The sequence below is a fragment of the Phoxinus phoxinus genome (assembly GCF_949152265.1).
Source record: "Phoxinus phoxinus genome assembly, chromosome: 16".
Classification (NCBI taxonomy): Eukaryota; Metazoa; Chordata; class Actinopteri; order Cypriniformes; family Leuciscidae; genus Phoxinus; species Phoxinus phoxinus.
In genome coordinates this window covers 7,258,251-7,279,084 of record NC_136891.1, presented here as the reverse complement: position 1 = coordinate 7,279,084, position 20,834 = coordinate 7,258,251, and the positions used below count along the sequence as shown (strand labels likewise).

Sequence of the window (20,834 nt, the reverse complement as noted above, 5' to 3'; positions counted from 1 at the left end):
CAGGAAGTGACTGAACTTGCTCTTAAGTGTATCCACTTGGGCACACTGACACGACATAAGCTGGCGTGATATTTCATCGGCTGATATTTGATGGAATCACTCTGCTCCAGTTCCCACATTTCCTTTGGCTGTTGTGGGTTCTTTAAAGGTTAAAGTCTTCGCTGTAACACACTAGCGAGAGTTTCTGCTTGACAGCAGGTTTTATTTTGCCTCTCTCATTTAGAGCTGAATGCGATGGCAGCCTTTTCTGTTCGTTGTCTGCCTCTCCAGAAAGGTCACCAACTTGCATCATCAGATTTAGCATGGCTCCCATCTTCATTTTGAATGCAACAAAGTCTATTATAAGACAAGAAATCTAGAGTTGTTCCATTTTCATCAGCCTGTTTTGAACACTGAAATGCAAAGTTGTACAGACTGTTCTGAATTACGGCAAAGCAAATCATATTTTGTGAGCTTACAGTCTGATTTATATTGCGCTAAATGGGCCATGTCCAACAGAAACATTGCGGTTTTATTTTGAAAATAAAGGGAATAGTTAAACAGTGTGCAGAATGATTTTACTCGTTAATTTTCAAAAGCTGAAGTCATTGTTGGATGATTCACAAACAAAGTATGCTTTTGAGCCAAACCTTTTAATGAATCAGTCACAAAGACTCAAGAACTCCAGAGTTATCTGTTTGAGTTGACCTTCTTTCACACATTTATCTTGTCCAGACAGAAGAAATAGAGAGAGGAAAATGAAAATGTGTCTTTTCACAGAGTGTTTTGACAGGTTTGCGATTGCGTAAAGCAGCCTTTCCTTTCTTCCTGTCCCTGAGTGGCTCCTTCTATCTGATCTTCAGACCACTTTATCGTCTGGTAAGAATGATCCAAGTATGCCTTTTGTGGCAGCCTTTGGGTAAAGGTCAGCACATGAAGGACTTGATGGTATTTTTCATTATGTTGTGATTATATGCTTTATCTCTTGCAGGTAATACTTGATGCAGGTAACCATTCAAAAGTTTGGGGTCGTTAAGATTTTTTTAAATGTTTGTTTATATATATAAGTATAGAATAAAGTCTCTCATTCTCTCCAAGGCTGCATTTATTTGATCAAAACAGTTATAAACAGTATTATTGTGAAATATTAAAAATAAATGTTTTCTATTTTAATATATTTTGAAACATTATTTATTCTTGTGATGGCAAAGCTGAATTTTCATCATAATTTGACCAAGATTCATTTCATCCAGCAAATACATATGCAAGTGTTCAGCAATGGTCATCGTGCAGTCAGACAGCCTCTAGGCTGACGCCGAACTTACGCCAGGTTCACACATACTCAGTTTGCAGTGCGTATGTGTTGCATATTATTTTCTGTGCCCATGTTAACAGGTTAGAGCATTCATACCGCACACGGATGTGATCCGGGAATGCATTCTGAGCGGTGCGTTTCCACATTTTGGCTCTACTGTGCATACTGAATTAAAGCGGCAGTGCATTGTTTGCACTAAAATAAACATGGATTGACACGAAAATGTAGTAATTTCACCATAAATGCATGTATAAAAAAACTCTGTGTTTCACAGTCAACATAAAACTACACCTTACATCACATATAGATAAGCGAGGTGACCTAATGAATGGCAATCGTCTCTTCGTGGAGGTGTAAAAACAAGTTGATGACCCGCAGGATTTATGTATAAAGATTTAAATGCTATTTATGTCAATTGTAAGTTTTAATTCATTTTAACATAAGAAAAGTATGTTTAAATGTTTTGCCTCTTCCTTGAGCAACTTATTATATAAAGCTATATAGAAGTAATTCATTAAATATGTTGTTTAAATTTAAAAAAGTGATTTTAAATGTGAATGCATCTATGAAAGATTTTAAATGCACTGTGAACAAGAGAATCACAATGCTGAAAAAAAATATTTTTCAGTAACAACTTTTGTATTAGAAATAAAGATAATGAATAAATGTTGTGTTTGTGGTATAGAGCCGCGGATCAGTTGTGCACTGCAAACGTGTTATATGGGAAAACACAATGAGCCCGTACTGCATACACACTGGAACAGTATGTGTGAACCTGGCGGAAGTACTACCAATATTATTTTAGCATGTGCCAAAGTACTGGAACTTGACAACCCTACTCTTGAGTTTGGCAGTAGCCTGTGAAATCACACCATGCTTCCTGTTCTTCCTTTGATATGGCGAGGGATGACGTTCAGGTTCAGTACGGCTCCACGCTCTCACTAGTTCTGCTTTATCAGTGAGCACAGGTGCGTCCCTGTGGCCTATTTCATCACAATGCTGAAAGCCTGTTCTCCATCTATCTTTCGTCCCTGTCATCTCATGCCATCCATCTTGTCTTTTCAGCCAGCCCCTCATTTTCATCTGAATGGCTACGGTATGACTACACTGGTTATCATTTCCAGGCATGCCCTTGACAACTAAATATTGGTGCCGACCATCACAGGGATGTGTTTTCTAGCAAATTTGAGCTTACTGGTATTGTTAAGCTTGTATGTTTTGTTGCAAGTAGAAATTTCCCCATCCACTTCTTTGATATGACATGTCACAATGTCAAGGTATGTCACCGACTCAGTGTGTCTGAACACAGAGACTTCAGTGTCCTATTGAAAAGAGCTGCAACAGGATCCGCCGCTGATAAATTCTGCTTTCATTCTGCCTTGATGCCCATTCATCCCCTTTGTATTATTAGCACAATGGCCCCATGTTACCGTATATCTGTCCTATTAAAAAGATGCCTGCTCTGCCTTAGAGGAATCAATTATTCCTCAGCTGTCTGTCACACTGCTGTACACATCTGGCAGACAAACTCAGGCATTTAATGCAGAATTAATTTATTACAGAGAAACGCACCAGCCAGCGGAAGCATTATGTAGGCGAATCTCTGTTGTGTTCTTTATCAGACTGAATAAGGTTGGAAACGGTGAGTTTTAGGGCTTTTTTGAGCAGCGCTAAGTAAAGAAGCAGCGTAAATACAACAACTGCTTTCACACAGACAGTGTTTCTACGGCGTAAAAAGAACCGCAGACGTGTTTGGAAAATAAAGTGAGTATTTCTCTTTTTAACTATAAAACTTGATCGTCATAAAATCTACACTTTACCGTTTAAAAGTTTAGTGTCGGTAAGATTTTTTTGGGGAAAAGTTTAATAAATGTTAAACATTTATTCTGAAAAATAAATGTTAAACATTCATTTTGATTTTGTTTATTTGCGTGACCTGTAAATGGGAATCTAGCTGTTACATTTTACTGTTATCAGTTCATATTGGTGCTAAGATAAAAACATGCTGTTTTCAAGTAGTGTGAAACAAGCTTTAACAATATAAATTTTTATTTATATAGCGCCTTTCCAACACCCAGGGTCACTTTATAGGGTAAGGAACAGAACCACATCAGCATCAAAGCACAATACACATACCAAGGGCAGAAAGAATATACAGATGTTGCTTACAAAGTTAGGTTTTAAAGATACAAACAAAGAGGGATTGAAACAAATAACATCCATAATAAGGTACAATTTACAGACTGAGAACTGAAGAGTAATTTTCAGAGAAAAACATGTTTTTGAAAGAGAAAATGGTGGATGCTTGACTGATGTCTTGAGGAAGAGCTTTCCACAACCTGGGAGCCACAAGTCACCAGACTAAATTAAATGTAGGGGTGACTAACAATCCCGCACTAGAAGAGCGTAAGGAAAAACAGGAGCATAAGGCTGAAGTAAGTCCGATAAGTATGTAGGACTAAGGTTATGGAGAGCTTTGTAAGTGAGAATTAGTACCTTGAGGTTTATACAGTACAGTATTATACATCAGTTAGAGATCGGTGCGTTATGCGTCTGGATTGCGCTACTATACCGACCAGATGTGTGCAGGCTGTTCCGTTATTACAACACATCTTGTATTGCAGCCAAAGGAAAGCCGGCGCAGAGCAGCCTTTGGCTGGAGCTCTGGGTGTAATTTACCGACTGCGTTCATATGAGCGATCGCTCTCGCACTCAGGTATCTGAATCCAACCTTGGGGAAATATCACAGGTTTCATTATTCATTTAGTGCACTCTTCTTCTCTCTGTACATATCTTGAATACATCACTTTTATGATGTTTTCCCTAAAGATAAAAAAAGAGAGATTAGTTCCTTTCTATTATGCTCATAAAGGAAGCTCTCTGACTACATTGTTTGATTAAACATAGTTCCCTGCAAGGTTTTGTTGTAACTGCCTCTGTTCAGAACAGTAAGAAATACACTAGAATTGACTAGTAGTTGACTGAGGAAAGCCATTGGCAACATTTAGAGAACAACGTGGGAGATAGATATATTGCTAATACATATATTTTATACATTACCAAAGGAGATTAACTTTTTTGTACACTATTATATTTGTTACAGCACATGTTATTACATTTGTCCATTTTATTTATTGGCAAAGCAAATTTTGGTGGCTTCTGCCAAGTGCATTGGACTGTATACAACTGGGCCAAAAAAATAAGCAAAGTCCAAAATGGCTTAACACTAAGCTTTTAATTGTCTTAACCACAAATGATTGGTCAGGATATTAACTCAATTTAAGCAAATGCTCTATAAAAAGCGATTGCTTTCTTTGGAAATCATCAAAGACAGAATGGCAGAAGATGGAAAGTTATGTGTGGAGTGATGAATAACAATGAAACACGAGTTGCATGGTGATGCTCCAGAGCAGCGTCTTTGAAAATCTGCTGAGAAATATAATAAATGCTTCTCTAGCACAGTGAAGCACGGAGGAAGAGGTGTCTTTGTATAGGGAGCCTTTTCAGCTGCTGGTATCGGTGAGCTGCTTCCCTGTGAAAGATCATTTAATGCTTTAGAGCACAGGAGAATATTGCAGAATGGCTTGCTTCCCATAATTGAAAAACTGTTATCTAAAGAGGAATGATCCGATGCTCTTTTTCAATAAGACAACATTCCTGCCCACATTGCAAGTCAACCAAGAAGCGGCTTGAGAATAACTCCCATCAGTCTCATGTTTTGACCTGGTCAGAGTCCTATGTGAACCTTAGTGAATATTTGGTCTCACTTTAAACTCAAACGAACTGGGAGACATTTGTCAACTACTCATGAACATGGCTATTCTGTGCTAAGTTACTTTATCTACAGTATTTCTGCAATTCTTGCTCGTTTCCAGACCAGTGATTTGTAGAAGCCATGATTTATCGCTTAAATGACACCTCTTTTACTTGTGCCGAGTTCAAACTGTCATGAGCTGATGGTCACTAATGTTCTGATAATGAGATGACAGTGGCACAGGTTCCTGTGGGTTTAATGGTGTCCTTCACTTTGGCTCTATACACCCTTTTTCCGTGGTCATATTTCCCCCTCATCCGTCTTGCTCTTGCACACTGTTGAAGTTAAAGGCTGAGCCTCGTGGGCTAGAGCTGCCTCGCTCTGCTGACTTAAGATAAATATGTTGAAGTGTTCAGAGTAATTGCTTTCAGGTGCTACTTTCAGAAGTGTCTCCCGCTCGCTTGATGACATGATACTGTACCAGACCCTAAGTGATGTCAAATGATCCTTTCTGCTGTCTGTCAGTGGTGACAGCCATTTAGCACTGTAATGCCGTGTCAAACAACTCTTTTGCTTCGGCTTTTTAAGCTTCTTAGTCTTGTTTTAATTAATTAAGAGCTTTTAATTATTAATGTGTGACTGCTCTGTATCCCTACATGCTGTTAGGCCTGAAAGATATCAAGTGTAGGCTAGTTCTTCACTTCAGACCTTACTGAAAATCGATATTTCATGCCATGTAGCACAAGTTTGAAGAGAATTCGCTCATTTCATAAATTTTTCAACTTGGTTTTATGATTTTAAAATGTATGAAATCTCACTTTGTTTTCATGTGTCTGAGTGTCTGTGTACTCCTGCACTCCTGTAGCTAAACTTACACAATGATCAAAACATTTTCACGAAATATTAAAATGTGTGTATATATATATATATATATATATATATATATATGTTAGTATGACTGAGCACCAGACTTTCTCTCTCTCTCTCACACACACACACACACACACACACACACACACACACACACACACACACACACACACACACACACACACACACACACACTCACACACGTTTTTCTACGTGCCAAACAACCTAAAATTATACCTTCGGAGGGCACTGAAGTGTTTAGTCTAATCATTATTAACATATTTAAATAATACAAATAAAAAAAACTCTATAAATGAGTTTCAAATGAAAATTATATTTGAGCCCCACACTTTTCAGGGCTCTAAAGCTCTGGCATTGGTTGGTAAAGAAGAACCCCTTTGGGTGATACTTTCGGAATGGAATGCACTGTCCTTCTCTCTCAGAATCATCTCTGTTCCTCAGTCACACGTTCAGCACGCATCCTTTCTATTCGGAATAACTGGAAACAGAAACGGCCAGAAACTCCATCAAAAGTGATGCTTTCGAACTATTATTTAGCGTCCGGCGGCTTGAGTGCTTCTGTTGAGCTCTGTTGTGTAGCTCATGGCATTAAAGGGTTCCGTGACAATTAAAACAGTGTCGTAAGAACATAGCTCATAGTTGTTGTTCAATAATTGAATGCAACTTTGACAACGATCCCTTACTGAATCTACGCACTTTGTTCATTATTCTTTGTGATGTTATGTCAGGGGAATGTTGTTTACCAGTAATCCAAGAAATATCATTCTGTTCTCTTCCCTCCATGCGCTTGTACTGTTCTCTTGGCCAATTCGAACATTTCACAAAAGCTTATTTTATTACATTTTTTACTACATTGAGGTATATCATAGCACAAACACAGCCAAAGTTCAACATTTAATGATGGCCACTGGTTCATATCACTGAAACTAAGTATGAGCAATAGTAATAATGATACTTAAACACATTAGCAAACCCCACCATGGATGGTGAAAACGATTTAACATGGTGTGTTTAAAAAAATATATTAAACACCTTTAATTTGGTAAATGGAGTTCAACTGGGCTACTGCTTCTGGGATTATCATTTGGTAATGTTGACCTTGTTTTGTCTGCCCGGTTTACCTCGGATTGATCTGATAATAGATTTTCTTTCACAGCAATTACTCTTGTAGATCAAAATCTGTTTTCCAAAAGTATCTATGTGGAAAATGGACTCTTTAATGTACTTTTTAAATAAAAGACTTTGTTTGTTTGGTAATAATAACGTTTACTGGAATAGTACATTCGTCTCAACATTTCTGTCCTTGTATGTGCAAAGCTATCCTAAAGTTAATGATAGACTTAATTTGCATTTTTCAAAAGACCTTCATTCATGTGACCTGATTTTGAAGTTGAAATTAATTCCAAATTTACATGCAGCACCTTTGCTGTTAGTTTAGCCATATTTTCATTTCTCCAAAATACACTTTCTAGTCTCCCTTTTGCGTGAGCTGTGGTCTTCACGGTGGCGTAAATGTCAGCCTTTGTCGAAGCTGTCTTGAGCTTTAGGGCTTTCCCTTCATTGTTTTTTTCTTGAACCTTTTTGTCCGCTCTTCTCCAAACCTGGATCAGACTGATCCAGAGAGCTTTGAAAGGGTCAGATGGCTCTCTGCAGCTGTGTGCTCCTGTCCCTGTAGACCTAACCATAATCTAGGTAAAGGCTCGTGAGGTCACAATCCACTGTCAAGGCTATTTATCTTATTTAGTGGACATAGCATTTGACCAACAGTTTGTGTCTTGTACGTGTTCATACACACTCGCACTTACACCTTGAAGTGTCACAAGACGTTTTTAAGCGACCTTCAAGTTATGAGTCTGCTTAACCTTGTTTTATTTCTCCTCAGCATTACTTTTACACTATATAATCTACAATAATAATACTAATTATTATTATTATTATTATTATTATAAACCGTAGACGGTAGCCATTGACTCCTATAGTATAAAATGATATGGAAGTTAATGGCATATATATACCGACATTCTTCAAAATATCTTCTTTGGTGTTCAACAGAAGAAAGAGACTCATGCAGGTTTGGAACAACATGAGGGTGAGGAAATGATGGCAAGATTTTCAATTTTGGGTTAACTATGCCTTTAAAAAAATATTTTTGTATTACTAAGGCATCATGGTTTTGCACAGACAAGCACCTCTTAATCATGCTTAATTTTGTAATTTGTTAAATTAATGTAATCAGTACAAACTCTGTACTCCACTGATACATTGACCACATGAATATCTATCATGCTATGGCCATCAGTTCTCATTTATATTATAGGCTGTCTGTTTTTGATATATTAAACATTGTCATCATCAGTCTATTTGAAAATGTCTAGCAGAGCCGCTCGTCTTTAGCTTTCTCTGAGTCATGGGACAGCCGATCAAAGTTCCATTGAATTGTTGAAAGTGAATGCAATCACAGAGGTGATAGTGCACACCTGTATATGTTGGCTAAATATATGTGCGTTTATTTATGCATGTAATAAAAAAAAACTCAAAAGCAGTTTTGACGGAGTTTCTGGCTGTTTCTGTTACCAGTTACTTGGAATAGAAAGGATGCTGGCTGTACGTGGCAGTTCAAGGCTCACTTCCAAACGTTCTGTAAACATTCTCCTAAAAGCATTGGATGTGGTGGAGGTGGCGGGCCTGTTGGTGACATCCAACCAGACAACCTGCTAAGTGAATTCACACGGACAGGATAACAGATAACAGCTGACCTTGTGTTTGAAGTAGCAAGGGCGAGCACACAGACTTCATCTAGGCCGGTGAGGCGCTGGGGAAAACGCTTCGTGTTGACCTCATCCTCGATATGCATACCGAATGGCAGACGAATGTGAGGTAAAGACGTCCTCTTTTAGAGCTGTAGATGAGCTCAGTAGTGGGATTTATGATCAGATATGAAACTGACTCTAACATTCTTCAGCGTTACAGTTGATTTAATCCCAATTGTATGATTATTATTGTTTTACTGCTTCACGCTAGCGCATTGCTTTTATTCCACAATAAATTTTGACAAGTCGTTGAATTGCAGTGTGCCGCGTCTCCTCTCTCGTGTTGTGAAAGGCTCTCACGCAGCGATCTGTCCGTGCTCATGGGACCTTTGCTTTGTGGGCTTTCTGACTCGCAGGATGAATTACAAGAGGGACGAGTAAGTCCACCTCTCTGACACAGATCTGCATCCTTCGCCAAAGTAGCCCTTTAAAAGACATGCAACACATGCCATAAATATTTGCTTAAATGGGACATATCATGGAAAGCTGGTCATTTAAATATAAAAGTCGTAAAGGTGAAAGAAGTCAGAGAGAAGGTCAAAACGGATACATTTTTGATGCAAGAAACCTTGACTAATATTTATTATGATCTTAAGGTACGGGTCAGTGCTGCGTTGTGACTGTACATTATGTGTGTTGATCATAAGCATGTGTTTTAATGACAAAAGAAAAGTACAGATCGATTTACTGTATTGGCGATATAATGTTGTCTAGCTTGTTAATGTTTTATCAAAGGTTTTATTTAAAGTGTGAGAATTATTAGTGGTAGTCTTGCTATAATTAGTTAAGGAATATAAATAAACTTATTTTTCATACCATGTGTAATTGTTTGTGGTTCAAAGTCATTAGTTTATAGTTGTCAATAAGGTTTTTGTGCTTTTTTTTTTTTTATACACAACTTTTGATGAAGAATACAAATGTATATTTTTCTGACACGAGTATGTTGTTAAATAGCTAATCATATTAGTGATTAGTGATTAAAATTAAAGCAATAAGCGGACCTTATCAGTTTATTTTAATAAATACTATATTTCTTTTTTTAAACATTTTTAAAACATTAACATTAATACAAATCTACAGGGATATTATATATATATATTATAATTTTTTTTATTTCAATACGTCTTCTACCGTTGAAAAGGTAGGGGTCAAAAATACAATAAAAACAGTAATATTGTGATATATTATTATGAGTAAAAAAAAAATGTTTTCTATTTTAATATATTTTGAAACATAATTTATTCCTGTGATGGCAAAGCTGAATTTTCAGCATCATTACTCCGGTCTTTAGTGTCACATGATCCTTCAGAAATCATTCTAATACGCTGATTTACTCAAGAAACATTTCTTATTCTTATCAATGTTGCAAACCGTTCGGCTGCGTAATCTTTTTATGGGAAATAAATGTCTTTTACTGTGACTTTTGATCAAAATAGTGTGTCCGTGCTGAATAAAAGTATTAGTTTCTTTAAAAGAAAAAAGCCACATTTTTAAACGATCGTGTAAACGCATACCATTCTGAGTGTTGAATATGGTCCAAGACCTCTTAGCATTTCTGGATGAAACATCTAAAGTCAGATCTGTCCGCTTTGGCTCCGCACGATACCATCTCAGCAGCCGTCGGATATGCAGCACATTTGCTGGTCGAGGGATTGGTAGCAGCCCCTGATGGTTTGAAATGTCAGAGGAGTAGAATGAAGGGCCAGATAGCAGACAGAAGATGACAGGCAGGCAGCAGGTTTACAGCGGGCCGCGTGCCCTCATCTTATCTGCTGTTATCAGCCGTCTCCCAAATCCAGCCCTCAGCAGAATATCAATGCCTCTCTTTCTGTCAGCTGACTCTGTGTATCATGCAAATATGACTGATAAAATAAATATGTTGAGTTTATGGGAAGGCAGGGGCAGCCAGAGGTTACAGCGGCTCTGCTGTTGCTCTGCGTAGATGAGGTTAGACTAACCTCTATGTGTCCGTCTGTCTTTCTTTCACTTCAGGTGTTCAGGAAAAAAGCTGTTGAACTAGGAGAGAAGCTGTTGCCGGCTTTCAAGACCCCGACTGGCATCCCCTGGGCTCTCCTTAACCTAAAGAGGTCAGTGACGCACAAACAAACACATTTCCACATGAACTCCTGAGGCTTTCTTCAGCCAAGCAGGTCAGATCTCTCCACTTCATGTCTTATTAACTCACAAGCGCTGTATGTGAATCCTCAATCCGAGCAGCGGCTCTCCGTCACCTGTGCACCCGGTCCTTCAAGATATGATAATGAATAAACAGTCTGCTGGGATTATTTTGTTGCAGAAACCATTTTCTGCAGGAGCGATTTTTCTGACTAAGTGTAAATGCTGCTTTCTTCGCTGTCAGTCGCTTTATGCTGTTATTCATGTTTTGAAATATTTGGCATATTTCAGCCTAGCTTGGTCTCAGAAATGTCAATTAATATAAGGAGTGTTAAATGAGATGCAGATCCATTAAGATCCATAAAATGAATTCTCTATTGCAATATGTAGCCAATCACCACAGAAAATAATTTTGATTCAACGTTTTGTTTACAGTAAAGCACTTCCAATTAAAGTCTGAGGCTTTAAATAAATAAAAAATATGCAGCTTTTATTAAATGCGTTTAAAATATTTTAACTAATTTTCTTGGTGGGTGAATTTCTGGTTACGTCTTTTTTTCCCTTTTTTTTTTCTTTTTTTTGTTAGTGCCGTATTTCAAGAAAGTATTTCATAAAAGTATTTTTTGGTTAGCTATATATTGTATTATTATGGTAACCTACATCATAAATTGGATACTTCTTATTAACCAGCAGTGTTATTTTAGTATTATTTGCATACTTGTAAAATATTTGTCAGTATTTTTATTAAGTTTTTATATTTTCAGTTAAAGTTTTCATCAAAGTAACTTTGTCATGTTCTTTTTTATTTTATTTATTTTTTATTAATTTTTAGTTAATTTTTCGTCATTTTAGTGCTCTATTTTATTTCAGTCACTGTAAAGTTTGTTTTTCATCTGATATTATATTTTATTTCAATTAATGAAAATAATTTTTATAGTTTTATTTTAAGTTAACAATAGCAACACTGCTAACCAGATTTTATTACTCTAGTCTCATTTTAACATTTATATTGTTTAAGTCTTTTGAATTTTGAATTTCAAAAATAAATATAGATTTTATTGCTTATTTCTTGCCCCTTTGATTTCCGCTGTAATTCCACTACTGTAAATGTGATTTTTGTTTGTGACTTACGGGTCATAATTGTTCTCTGTGGTAATTGACAACATGCCAAAAACATGTTCCTTTAAGACCTATATCCATTAAATCGTTTGAGCTTTTGTGGATTACAACAATAGAGTCTAAGTTAGACATGGTGATATATTCATATATGCGTATGTATTCATGTATGCTATTTCATAATCAAAGACAGGTTTTGGCAGTGTAAGTGAGGTTTTGTTCATAAGTACATCTAAAGGCAGACGTGTATGTGTGTTTGTACTATGTGTGTGTAGATGAACTCTTGTTGTTTTTCATATAGTGCTGGATGATTTGACTATCGAAATGCCAATGAGTAAAGATTTGCATGTATTATGTATATTATGTATTTATAGTGTACCAAGACGAGGAGTTTAGTCATTTGCAGTTCCCACAGGGTTGTGTTTACTTTTTAGCAGCTTCAGACATAACTCATCCAATCAGAATTGATATATACATTAAGATATATAACATTAAGCATTTACACCGATGCCAGAATTATTGTGCATCTTTTGATTTGCATCCATTACTTTCCATGCAAAATAATAATAATTTAAGTATGTTGATAATTTGTTGATGTTTTGATAATAGACCATGACCGTAATATATAAAATTACATGATATAAATGATCCAACCCGCCCCGTTTCATACACCTGTAAGTATCAGGGTCGAGCTCCCAGATGTCCTGGTGTGTGATGGATGTCTGGCCACCCGAGCTCTTCAATCGTAGACCAGCAGGAAGTCACTGCAGAGATCCTCAGAAAGACAACCTGTCAGATAATCTGATTGGATGAGTTATCCCTTGACTGACATACTGCCTAACAGTTGTCTTTATGCAGTCAGGCACCGCTGGCGAGGACAATGCAAAATGAGTGGGCGGCACATGGCAGAGAACAGAAACATACTTCAGTGTTTATCAAAGCTTTTCCTATTAGCTTGAGTGTCTAGGGTGTGTTTCCTTGTTTAAACTGCTGTAGAACTGGAGTGAAGTGCTCTGACAAATGCTCTAAATGGAGCGGCCGAGCATTTACCATTTTATAACAAGGAGCAGCTAATAACACAGCTACAGGACAAATGGTTTTCAGTTCCTGTCAGTAAATATAGCTTTCCACCATATCTGCACTTAGCACAAGTGCTCCTATCACCTCTAGCGAAGGCCCTTACCTCCCTCCATGTGGGTCACCTACATCGTTACTCCACATCGCTAATGCTGTTCGCTTCCACGCTATTGTTCGCTTTGGCTCGAGGCACCTGCGGTGCGCGGTGTGCCTGTAATTCGTGTCGCGGACCCTTTTCAGACTGTATGTGCTAATGTAAGTGTATTCATCTAATGTGCAGAAGTATCCTAATGCATCTTCCTGGAATGTTCACAGTTGAAGGCATTTCAAAGAAAGGCAATCTTTTATTTAGTAAAAGGATTTTCTGGTATTTATGGGCTTTTAATGGCTGGATATGACAGGATAGTGGAGAGACACAGGTAATAATCAGGGGAGAGAGAGGGGTCATGGGAAACTCAGTTCGAAAGTACAGTAGTATTGAACTCAAACCAGTGTGCGATCTGATATGTTCACATGCTTATTACCCCTGTGTATTTATTTCCTTTTATTTATTTTTATATATGTATGTATATATGTATGTATATATACATACATGTATAGAAATAAATAAAAGGGAATATATATATATATATATATATATACTCGTAAATTACATTATAATTATATACAATGTGTATATAATAAAAAGGATAAGTTTGTATTTTAATAAAGTATATTTAGGTATATATATATATATATATATATATACACACACACACACACATACACACACAATATTTTATATATAATGCAATATATAAATGTTTACATTTAATTATCACTATCAATTTTATGCAAATTTTATAAAATTTATTCACATTTTGGGCGTTAAAATATGCTTTAAAAAATGCAGAAACACAGCTACTGAAAATCTTCAAATTATAATATAATATAATTTATATAGCCTATGTGTATATATTTTAATTAAATCAGCATTAGTGTTGGTTTTTGCTTATGTTATGTATCTAGGATATCTAATTATTAATCATAGAACGTTCATTAATGTCATAGAACGGGCTTGAGTTTACTTGAGATCATTTACTCTTCAGATTTACCCCAAGCAGCTTTTCCTTTTAGATGTTTTTTTTTTTTATAATATTGATGCATCGTAATCTAGTGTTTATTTTCTAGCCATACGTTCATGTTTTCATACACGTTCATGTCATTTTCATTTGTCAACATTAATTTTCATAAGTCTTAAAATATTTTCACCTTCACGTCATGACACCCCCCCCCCCCCAGTACTTAAGTGCTCTTTTTCTTTCTTCTTTTTTTTTTAAGACCTGTCAGTAATCAAAAGGAAAAATTGACAAAAATGCCCATCTCTAGTTTGTGTAGTTGTGAAGTAGTCATTTATATATCTTCAGTCGCCAGTATAGAAATGCTAGCATAGTCACTAATGATACCCAATTCAAGATAATTGGAAAACCTCAGGCATAAAAAAAGCTGAAAGATTGGACTTTCAAACAGTCGGTGACGAGCTGTTGTTTGTTGCGAGGGGTCCTCGGCAGTGCTATCATCCTTGATTTAGCCTTGTGTTCGTCTGTGTTGGAAGCTCTGGAGAGGAGATCATAATCATATTCGGTGTCTAATGAGAGCATGAATCACAGTGATCGTCAGTTTCTGGGCTATGAATTCATATTCTCTTCTGAATCGGTTTAATTGAGCAAATATAGAGATATCATCGAAGAGAGCGAGTAGTTATGAAACCCACTTATTAGGAAGAGGTGATAAACAACTCCAATCTAAATTAAAACACAGTATGTTTGGACTGATGTCAGATAACTTTATGCACCCACCAATGTGAGTATTGACCCACTTGCAGCAGCAACCAGCCTCAAGCCAACAGAAATTTGAATTTGTATGACTTATGTGGGCTTTATTATTATGCCGTCTGTCTGCTGTGAGTCCCCAGTGTTCCAGGCAGAGAATTAAAGGCGAGAAAAGACAGAAGAAGAGTCCTCTCTTTACAGACAACCTTGACCCAGATTTGGCTGGAGCAAGACTGAGGGTCTCTATGGATGAGTCTGCCTTCACATTGTCGGCTTCTGCTTGCACACCTTTGCTTCAAAGCAATTGACTGCATGAGTGTAAAATCCGCTCAGTGCAAACAGTCATAATGTGCAATCTCTAATTGTCGTATAAAATCGAAATGTCAACGTTTAGTGCTGCTTAGAAACTCAATAAGCATTTGTTCAATTAACTGTAGGATGACGCGACTCCCAGCTTGTTTGAAATGAAACCAGCAGTAAAACTGTCATTATTTGCTCCTTGGTTCTTGGCGCAGCTGTTCCCTTTGTTCCCTTTTCCGCTTTGAAAGATTGTTACAATGGTTTAATCCTTGATTGCTACTTTTTATCTCTTAAACGCATTTCAGTTCGCTCTTAGAAGATAAATTCTTGAACCAATCCATCCCACGGCATTTGAAAGTGTAATTCAAAACTGTCTGTTTAAAGGAGAAAAAAAAATAGTCGATTAGGTCCTTTCATAGAGAAAATTGACAATTTTCATGTGTCAGCACCACTTTGTATCTCTTTACTATTGATTGTCAGGCTGATCTTATATGAAAAAGACATAAATATTACAGATTGTTAAAGTCCCCCTGTAGTCAATAATTGTATCCCTTAAAACTCCTCTTTGATAACCAAAATGACACATTTAAAAGTTTTTTTTTTTCCTGTGAAAAAAAATATTCATGCCTTTAAATAGCTTGAATGCAACTCTACACCCTTGCTTCATTTAATATACGTGGAAACCATGAATATGCTAATTAGCCCCGCCTCCACTAGCTCAGAGATTCACACGGCCAACTAATGATTACCAAGTTCATCATTACATCGTTTTAGACGTCATACACCCGCTACATTGCTAAATATTCCTGGGATAACCTGGCTTCTCTTGAGACTCTTGTGCTAGTTCGCAGTTAATGATATGCTAAACCCCGCCCACATGTTGACGTGATTGGATACAAGGTAGTTTGTGACATCAGAAACACCAGCAATTTCAAACCGCGTTTCTGTGACTTTCTTTTTTTCACTGCAGTTTTAAGGAGAAAATATTGAGCAATGGTGTTGACTTATGAATTTACACATGGTTTGTCCTTAAGTATATTAAAAACACCACATAGACATATAAACAACATTATACACTTAATTTTCACCACAGGGGGACTTTTAGAAAAAAAATTATATCCATACAATTTGACTTATATTTCATGTAAAAACCTTTTTCAAAAACATTTATTACAAGTATTAATACATGTATTAAGTATTATTTTTATAAAAGTTGTATAATTTAATTTTGTCTTTAAGATTTTCCTGAATTCCACTCCTAGAGAGTTTTATGGCGTATGTTGCATTATATCATCCCTACAGTCTTCACTTAAATTTGCTACCAAGGACATCCAGCTCTTTAAGCTCCTGAAGTGTGTCAAACGCTCAAGCCATCCTCCAGTACCTGCCCTCATACGCTTCCTCCTGCAGACATGAATTCCTGCAAATTACACATTTGCTCTTTGTTAACTATTCAAGAGGGGAAAGTTTCCCCTCATGCATAAACATACGTCCTTCGTTACGTGTTTTTTTCCCCCTACGTTCCCCTTGGTTAAAGTCAAGCAGCCTGAAGCATTTCTCTATTTTTACGGTTTCTTCCGTCTCTTCATACAGACACGCTCTGTGGTATGAAGTGAAATTTGTCTGCTTTCCTGCACATCCTCTTCTTTTACCATTTCTGTCGTCAGCCCATCTAGTCGCGCACATGTGATTGTTGACCCCTGTTGCTGAGTTTTTCAACATCCTCTGCTCAGTGAAATATTTTTCATGGTCATTTTTTCCCACAGCTTATCTCTCCTCTGCACTCCTTCCTGGTGCCTTTTATGAGAGCTTGAAAGGCAGATAAAAGATTCCAAAATCAAATTTACCGTGCCACCTGTCTGACATCACTTTAATTCTGTTTAACCTCATTCGCTTGAAATAAACTGAGGAATCCTGCATGCTGCATGGACACGAGAAGAGCGAAGTCATTGAGTACAAGCTTGTTAAGGCCTTGCTTCTAACATCGGAGCATCTAATTCTAGATATACCCTTTTTGAATACTGTACTCATGCCGAAGAGCTGGAATTTTTTTAAACTGAAGTTTTTTACCATAGAAACAAGGCTGTGGCATCCATCCTAATTAGTGGAGCTTGCAAACAAAACATCACAGTTAATATTACTCGTACCTCAGAGTATTGCAATGAATTCATACTTGCGGCGATTGGATGGCATTACATTTCTGGTTACTTAACTTGATTAATCAAATGTGCAGTTCTGTGCAGTTAAGCTGTGAATGGGCAACTAGCAATGACAAGGAATTTTTATACTCGCCCAGTCGGGCCAGATTTCTGCTTGCCCTAACAACATTTGCACTCGCCCCAAAAATTAAATATTATCTTCTTTTTTTAAATTATGAATTCATTTAGAATTTTGGCCTGGTTTCATAGAAAAGGCTTAGACTAAGCCAGGATTAAGCCTTAGTTTAATTAGGATATTTAAGTAGCTTTTATAAACGTGCCTTAGGCAAAAATACATTTTTAGTGTGCATCTTGAGACAAAACAATATATTTTAAGTTGCTTTCAGTTAAAACCGCTCAAACATGTATTTTAGTCCAGGACTAGCTTAAGCCTGGTCTGTCTGTAAATCTGTTTTGTTGTTTTTAATTTTGAGTTTTTGAAAAATATTAAATTATTATTATTCTTTTATTATTATAACATTTTGCTTTAAGTTTTCTTTACAAAGACAATTTGCAATAATCAGTGGTCCAGATCAACTGTTTAATATTTGTAATGCTTATAGTGTTCTCTGCTTTAGCATGCAAACAGTAAGCATGAAAAAAAAAAAAAAAATCCAGTTCTTAACCACCGCCATCAGTGCCTTGTAATGCGGCTCAATGCGGTCAATTGTAAAAATATACAAATTCAACAGAACAATACATTTTAAGGCAATCACAGTTCGACATCATATCACCTGTTAAGAGCAATTTTTACATTATTATGCAGAAACCAAAGGTTAATTTCAGAGAGACTATTTCTGGTTTCTTGTAGAGTGGTTCTCACTTTAGGATGTTACTCAATTTTTCACCCAGCGCATGATGAAATCCCTTTAATAACATTTAAGGGCTCTTTGATTTGGACCGGAAATCAATCGCTCAGAACCCCCTAGCAACCACGTAGCAACGCACTAGAAACAAATCAGAACAACATCTCAGCAACCACTTTAGCATCATGACAAGTTTTGCACAAACACCAGTCACTTTCTTTCAAATAAATGTGAAAATCTATTTATCCCTGATGGTAATGATGTATTTGTACATGCAGCAGTGAGTCACACCAGTGGAACAAGCCTGCATGCTCGAATAAGAAACACTCAAGAAAGTTATAGAGTGTGAATCAACACTAATTTTCCATTGAGGTGGGTAAATGTGCCTTTCACATAATGTATTCGTCTCATTGGCAAGACAGTAACTGCTTTACGATTGCACCTCGCTGAGATGTTCAGTGTTGGTTGGAAGCGCAAGCGTCATAACGGCGCTTTGAATAGGCCACATGCTGTGTGCTTTTCTGCCGTCATTTTCCCCTCCAGATAATTGATGTCCTCTAAATTGGTATTTTACAATTGTTCACATTTATTTCAGTTACTCATCTTTTACGGGCATACGTAGGGGTTACATAACAGGCATATTTATGCCTGATGGATGCTTTCGAGAGGGATTGATGGGGCTATTTCTTCTGGTCTTGCCAAAAAAACTAGGAGAAAGCAAGAAGTCAGATAATAATGAGACCTCACTCTCCTCTCTCCCTCCTCCGAGAGCAGCTGCTCCGTTTGATCCATTTTTAGGACTCTCATCGAAAAAAAAATCGAACAAGATTACGAAAAATTGTTCTATGGTTTAATTGAGCTTTACATTTTAGCATATGTCAGGGAGTAAAGAATGGTATAAATGTTTTTTTTTTTTACTAATCTCTGTTTTATTATGACAAACGGCTGAGTCGCCACCGTGTCCCGGTGCTTAAACTCTTGCTGGGTAATCAATTCAGAAGACTTGGGCTGTTAGGGATATGTGCGTGATGTGATTAGCCTAATTTCCGAGGTGTTTCGCTGTTGCTCGGTGCTAGAGCAGTCAGAACCGTTGCATATAAGGCTCTGCTGTTTTATTGTCTGCAAAGTTAAACGTGTTGCATCCTGTCAGATCAATATGTTTTGTGGGGTACGACAGCTTTATAGATCCCTGTAATGTATAGCATGCATATGTTAGCCTCTGGCCTACATAAATGAATTGTTAGGTTGTGAACTAGAGAGATGGAGAGAGTGTCGTTCGTTGTGTGACTGGTCTGATGTCAAACATAAAGGCTAACTCCTGTAGCAGCCTGAGGATACATGAGCTTTGGTTCATTTGGTGGAGTTCTTATTTCACTCCAGTGCTAGTTAATTATTCAGGCTAATGGTATTTTCTCTGAGCTCTGGCAGATAATTTGTTATGTATCCCTTACTGCTCATTATTAAGTGTCCTACTGCTGGGACATAGGCCTACATAGAGAGACAGCTGGGAAAGAACTACCTTTTAGGACAGTGCCATTTTTGGAGAGGTGTGTACACTAGCTAATAAAAATAAATAAAACAAATTCAGTCAAGGACATTTTACATTACAGTCATGTTACATATATTATGCCCATTTGTTTATTTACTTATGTTTACTTAGATGTTTTGTGCAAAAAGAAAGTGTGTGCGTGTGTGTTAATATAATTATAGGCATGCAACAGATGCTTATTTACTTATTAACTTTTAATTTCTTGTTTATTGAACTGCTTTTTTTGGTAATAAAGCTATTTTATTCCCATGTATATAAATGCATAGGTGTGGTTGTGTGTGTGATAAGACTACTGCTACAAATTGACACGAAACGCTAACAAAATTTGCAAGCGATTTTCATACCAAAATTATTTGGGTCAAGCGTGACTTAAATTTCTGTCAGCCTCTGAGGAAAGTTTGCATGCCTAAACAAAAGTGAAACACATGGTCATTCGCTTACTTTAATACAAAATATGATGTGTCTGATGTAGACCAATGCTCAACAATGGGTGATTGTTTGGTAACATGACTCAAATTTACATATTGGATAGTAGACAAAAATGACTTTCTGTTAATAGTATTTAAATTAAATTCAAACCCCATGAAAGGGAATGTTGTTATAATTGACTTCTTAATTTTACTGTACGTAACTGTAATGAAAACTTAAACTTTGTGTTTGTGAATCATCTATATCAGTGTTTCTCAACCCGTGGGTCACTAGACCGTTTTGAGTGGGTTGTGCAGTGTGTAGTAAAAAAAACAACTATTTAATAGCCTTACCTTATTCTGTTTATTCATCACTGTTAGTGATATTCTTACAATTTAGGTGTATGTGAAGTAAAGTGGAACAGTACTTTTTTTTTGAGAAATGCTTGGTTCAAATTTCTAAAAGGTTGGGTCACACCTTGATAAACCATGGGAAAATGTGGGTCCCATGGACAAACCAGTTGAGAACTACTGGTCTATATTCTGCCACCATACATATATCACGAGAGGAGCAGCTAAATCTGTATTTGGAAATTTCAGTAAGGAGCCTGTATGTTCTTTTAGTTGTTTGCCTGGCATCACTTTAATTTTCCTAAATTTCAGTTACATGCTTTAATCATCTGTGTAATGAAAAACAAATTGGTTT

General features: G+C 36.8%; 1 protein-coding gene across 1 annotated transcript in view; it reads left to right on the top strand.

The window, feature by feature from the left end:
- The window catches only part of man1a1 (mannosidase, alpha, class 1A, member 1), a 100,662-nt gene that overhangs the window by 54,268 nt on the left and 25,560 nt on the right, over nt 1-20,834 (top strand). Inside the window, exon 5 of the mRNA XM_079583790.1 lies at nt 10,742-10,836. Within this exon, the coding sequence (XP_079439916.1) occupies nt 10,742-10,836 (95 nt within the window). The remainder of the gene's footprint in view (nt 1-10,741; nt 10,837-20,834) is intronic.